Raw genomic sequence first — 6,000 nt, 5'->3', positions numbered from 1 at the left:
GGAGAGAGAGAGAGGAAGAGAGAGAGGAAGAGAGAAAGAGAGTAGCCGGCCTACCCCAATACAAATACAAAATACAAAGAACGCTGCGGTCCCTTTACACCCAGCTGTCGGCTATACGCCCCTATCTGACCGGCACTATAGCAAACTACTGACCCTAAACCGTAGCTGTGACAACAATGCTTACCTGGACAGAGGTAACGTTACAGGTGTGTCACAGATCAATGCGAAGGTCGCCGTGAGAACAATTATGAGCTCTCCAATCAACCTTTTTCTGAGAAGAAGCCATAAATTCACCGAAGTGTATTCACAATCATATTGACCAAACACTTGTATGAATGTTGGTCAATATTGTATCTACCAAGTACCCATAATTTATGTTTTGTTTTAGCACTCTACATGTACACTTAACATTTTAAACATTCAGCTGGTGCAACCGAACAGTAGCTGACCTGGCCGAACACTAGGCAGGGGGGAGGGGGGGCATATTCGGCTTTTTATGACACCTGGGCGTAGGTACCGATACAAATGGATTTTTTGTCGCTTAGTTCATGTCGCTCAATTCATAAAGTGACACACGTTAACGTACAAAAATTCCCGTCATGCGGATATAACTACCATACAGACGTAATAGGTATTCAAAATCAAGGTGTGTCGTTTGTCTCCATTGTTTATGTTTGCTTTGAAGCAAATGTAAAAGAGTAGAAGTGCGTGTACAAACATATTGTCACAGGTATTTGAAATCATGGTGTGTCGTTGTTTTTTTATCCAGATGGGCACGCTTCTGGATGCTTTAGTGATTATATGAAGCGAGGGGCACAACCCGCCGTACGTGTTTTTTTTCCGTACGTCTTTTTGGGAGGCCACGTTTGCTGCGTTTCCCGAAAACGTGGTGAAGGACTGGCATGAGTAGAGGGAGGGGGTATGTCAACGCACGTCACTCACACGGTTTCTTAAGGCGTAAGTATGTTATTTTCATGCCAAGCCTAGCTGTCATCGCTTTGCGTACATAAGCCGTCATGGCCGATTAAATCCAAGGCATTTTCTTCCTTGCGCCTTTCGTTAAATGTTTACCTGTACGTTACCTAGTGGTTTGACGAGCTTCAACCACCATTTCGTAATGTTGTTAATGTACTTTAGAGCTTGTTTTATCTCCTATACATTTGTACTTTCATTCCATGATTATTTCAGTTTGGGGCTATATAGGTCTATCACACCGGTATTTTATTTTTCCTTGTCAGGAAATGACCTGATACAGTTTATGACGGTTTGTTTCTTAAAGCCTCTTTTCTTGTTTACCTTGTCTCGATCAACAACCCTTGCTTCCAAACATGGAAAGGGAACCGAGACAACAGGACCGATTTCCACGAAAAGAGGCGATAATTTAAGAGCGTAAGCTGTTTTGACATGTGGAGGCCCCGCTGTGTTCACGCACGTGTACTGGTGTGTACCAAAAACTAGATCACAGGACTCTTTTTCAAGCTCTAAAATACCTCCGTGTTGTAGATATAGAAGTATCTGAAAGATAGAAGTATCTGAAAGATATGAAATTTTCCGAAAGATATAAAGATATTTAAAAGGTATCTGCAAGATATAGAAGTATCTGAAAGGTATACAAAATCTGAAAGGTATAGAAGTATCTGAAAGATATAGAAGTATCTGAAAGATATAAAAATATCTGAAGGATTTAAAAACATCTGAAAGATATAAAAGTATCTGAGAGCGAAACAACAGAATATAAAAAAATGTGACTGCATATAAACATCTGAAAGTGAAAATTCTGTAGGAATGTGAATCAGGAAATGAGAGAAAAAAATGTTTTACTGGGATTTGACACTGCCAATTAAAACTGTGTAGTAGGGACTATTGTCTCCTCACCTTGTCTGACCCTTTCCTGCTAATTACCAGTTATCAAAATTATTCCGCTCCAGTTGTCAGGTTTGTCAACATGCTTCAAAATATTAGCCAAAGTTTACAAGTTTTTCCATTTTTTCTGTAGTCACATTACTTATTTTTATCACATGTACATAAATGCCACCTTTATACGCCTCTGTGCATGTGTGTGTGTGTGTGTGTGTGTGTGTGTGTGTGTGTGTGTGTGTGTGTGTGTGTGTTGCAACGCAAAGTACCACCATGTTAGATAAACTAGTTCATAGGACACATTTTTCAAGCACTTCCGTATTACAGTCACAGACGCAATCCCAACCAAGAAGGCGTACCCTTGTCCACACCAACTTAGACTAAGTCCTAAATCTATATATATTTGTCTACATTTAACAAGAAAAGTAAGAGGGGGACTATGAACCACCAAACCACTACTTATACATTTTTTACTTAACCACAAACAATAAGTGATATTGGCTTGTACACCCTGCTATATATTTATCAAATTGTCAAATTTGCGGTCAGTCTTTGACTTTTCAAATAGTGATTGCCAATATACGTTTAATATCTATAGTCATAGACACAAAGACTACACCTGAAGGTTTTTTAATAATGAGAAAAGTAAAGAATTTCTTTAACTACTGTCGTACCCTTCTTTTTTTACAATGCCGCAGTAAAATTTAATAATGGACAATATAAACATAATGCTATAAACTATTGAATACGTAGGACAAACTGGTGGCATACCGCACACTTTGAAAATACAGCTTGTTTGCTAGACAAGCAAAAGTCAGCAATATATAATGCTGCGTCCGCTACATGTTCTGTTAGGTAGACCATACCATAGACAGCTATATAGGCAAGCTGTCTTCATGTATTTGAAATATTAATTAGTCGACATGTACATAGAACGTCCCACGTTTGTTATATATCCTCCTTTAATAATAACTAACTACATGTACGTCTGTAGGTACGGTTGGAAATGTCGTAAGATTGTCGTAGGATTTATAGACCGATTATGTAAGACTAAGAGCCGACCGTCCAAAAAGGACTTACGACAACACGTTCTGTCACAAGACAACTAGAACTGACACACAAACAACACATAAACGGCTTTCAACAGAATGTTCCCAATCGCACGACAAAAAAGTCTAGAGCTAGAAGTTCAAGGGTTAGGTGTAACAAGTCGATCGGTGTAATATAGCCAGCTGCCTGCGAAGCTGGTGTGTTACGCCGAAAGGCGGTTATACCGGCTATACAGATAAAGATACAATGTTAGGGCCCCCATTGAAAAAGTATTTCAGCTCTTACTAGTAACCTCCTCTGAAATTTCATGTCGCGCGCTATGTCATGCCAAGTACATAGTATATGATAGGCATTGTGAAGCCTATGTTTACTTGTACAATAAAGTGCAAGACGATATTACATAAGGTAAGGCATCATAAAGGCTTCGACAGAAACCTTCAACAATACAGTCTGAAACACTACTCTTAGACTAGTATTAAGACCACGCTATTGTCATATTGCCATTGTTTGGGACCCTGTCTCGATTCTGTTGTACCCGTATTCCTCAGCCTATATACTATGCTTCTGAACTTTACATACATGTAAAAACACACAGGTAGAAAAAACAATTTCTCTCTAGATCTATTAATGTATCATTTGTTTGTATTTCTAATTCTTGAAAGAAAGAAAAAGGAAAAAGTGACTTACCAGCCCAATAGCTTTGTAGTGTGGCCAGGGTATGGAGTCCTGGAAGGCGCCATTCCACACACTTCTTAAAAAGGACACTCCGTAAGGTATCATCAACATGTACACCACCATAAGACTCGTCACGTCCCGGCTGGTAGTTTTCAGTACGTCCGTGGAATTCGAAGACCCGCACGTGGCATTTTCCTCGCGAAGAAACTTTACCAGCGAGATCGCGGAAAGTTGAGACAGCGTAAAACTTGCCAGTACGACCAGCCCCAAAAGTATGGACAGAAAGAGTTTGAGAAGTTTCAGGTGAAGCCCGGTTTCGCCAGCCGCCTTACCGCGCTCCGAGTTAGACTTGGACGGTTTGAAGTTCACGGTCAAATCCGGGTTGTAAGCACTCGGGACACCTTCCTGAGACGCCATGCTCGCTCAAACTACTCTTACGACAAACTACTGCGAAACTGAAAACCTGTTGGAATACCGCTCCCCTGAACAGGTGTCAGTTACCCGCGCGCCTGCCCTCGGGGCTGACGCAGGACACAAAAGACAAGGAAGTAAAATTTGACACCGGAGCCGAACGTTTGGACAAAGCTTGCGTGCCTCCCGTGCAGTCTTCTAGTGGAGTTAGCGTTTGTTTGTACGTGCCGCTAGACGGCAGTTACTTTTCAGGGGAGGGTCGTGGGGTTAGGATTAGGGTTAGGGTTGGGTTTAGTTACGGTTAGGGTTAGGGTTAGTGAGAGTAAGGGTTAGGGTTAGGGTTGGGGTTAGAGTTACGGTTAGGGTTAGTGAGAGTAAGGGTTAGGTTTAAATCTGTGGCGTCGGTGGCGCAACTGTTACAGCGTTAGACTCGGAACCAATAGGTCCCGGGTTCGATACTCACTATGTCCCGACGTTGTGCCCGTGGGAAAGGCATTCCTTTCTCTAGCAGTGGAGTGACGCCCACCGAGCCTCTTAGGCTAATCTGTCTAAACGTGTGCCAAAAACAAACTACTAGGGCTAGGGCTAGGGCTAGGGCTAGGGCTAGGGCTAGGGCTAGGGCTAGGGCTAGGGCTAGGGCTAGGGCTAGGGCTAGGGCTAGGGCTAGGGCTAGGGCTAGGACTGGGGCTAGGGTTAGGGTTGGGGCTAGGTTTAGTGTTAGAATTACGGTAAGGGTTAGTTTATATAGATATGGGTTAGGGTTAGAGTTAGATTTTTGGCGTCGGTGACGCAACGGCAGTAGAGCGTTAGACTCGGAACCACTAGGTCCCGGGTTCGATACTCACCATGTCCCGACGTTGTGCCCTTAAGAAAGGCAAGTAACACTATCTTCCTTTCCCTGACGTTGGAGTGACGCCCATCGAGCCTCTTTGGCTAACCTGTCTAAACGTGTGCCCAAATCACACTAGTACTGGGGTTAGGGTTAGGGTTAGGACTAGGGTTAGGGTTAAGGTTAGGGTTAGGGTTAGGGTTAGAGTTAGGGTTAGGACTAGGGCTAGGGCTAGAGTTAGGGTTAGGTTTAGGGTTAGGGCTAGGGCTAGGGTTAGGGTTAGGGTTAGGGTTAGGGTTAGGGTTAGGGTTAGGGTTAGGGTTAGGACTAGGGCTAGGGCTAGAGTTAGGGCTAGGGTTAGGGTTATGGTTAGGGTTGATGTTAGGGGTAGGGTTAGGGGTAGGTTAGGGTTAGGGGTACACTTGAAACACGCCAAAGATAAGCCAAAGGGCATGCAGGAAAAATATTTCACAGCCATTGCCCAACATGATTAGACGCAACCATTATATATACAACTATATTTTTGCTCGTTAGCCTTTTATCTATTGTATTTGAGAAAGGACATGTTGTATTCAAAATGCGCTTCATTTAAGACATGTCATTGTATGCACCTTTTAAAACACGCGCCATGACACATGATGGAATATTCCAGAATGCGCCGGGGGGGTTATTATGCCATTATGCGAAGTCACTTCCGGGAGGGGGGGTGTATTTTTAAGCATGTGACGTCACCTGTTTTGATAGGGCTTCCCCCGAGGCCTGTGGTTTTCCCTATAAGACTAAAAAATTATCATCTCCAGGCAGACTTAGGAATTTTCCCCCACTATAATGGCCCTTGTAAATATATAATATGTATTTCTCATGTATTTGTTTGTTTTGTTTTGTTTGTTTCGCATAACCGGTAAACCGCCTTTAGGCGTAACACACCAGTTTTGTACATGTACGTACATGCACAAGCTGCATAAGACCGGACTGTAAGGTTTGAACCACTCACACCAGGAAGGTCCCCTACTCTTTTCGATAAGTGTGGTGGGTTCGTTAACGTGCGTGGGGTGTGGATCTCCCCAAACACGGGACCCCCATTTAACGTCCTATCCGAGGGACAATTTATCATATTGTATGGTTTTAGTTCTTATTTGAAGGCAGCTAGTGGACTTAGTAAGTTCTTTGACAGCGTC

The 6,000-nt window shown here is 42.9% G+C and overlaps 1 protein-coding gene across 1 annotated transcript in view; it reads right to left on the bottom strand.

Annotated features, from left to right (window-relative positions):
* The window catches only part of LOC109468473, a 26,048-nt gene extending 21,838 nt beyond the window's left edge, over positions 1–4,210 (bottom strand). Inside the window, exon 1 of the mRNA XM_019766717.1 lies at positions 3,595–4,210. Within this exon, the coding sequence (XP_019622276.1) occupies positions 3,595–3,999 (405 nt within the window). The 5' untranslated portion in view covers positions 4,000–4,210. The remainder of the gene's footprint in view (positions 1–3,594) is intronic.
* Between the last annotated feature and the right edge of the window lie 1,790 nt (positions 4,211–6,000).

This window comes from Branchiostoma belcheri, unplaced genomic scaffold, assembly GCF_001625305.1.
Source record: "Branchiostoma belcheri isolate BF01 breed outbred unplaced genomic scaffold, Haploidv18h27 scaffold2, whole genome shotgun sequence".
NCBI classification, from domain to species: domain Eukaryota; kingdom Metazoa; phylum Chordata; class Leptocardii; order Amphioxiformes; family Branchiostomatidae; genus Branchiostoma; species Branchiostoma belcheri.
This window is presented reverse-complemented; position numbering and strand designations above follow the sequence as displayed.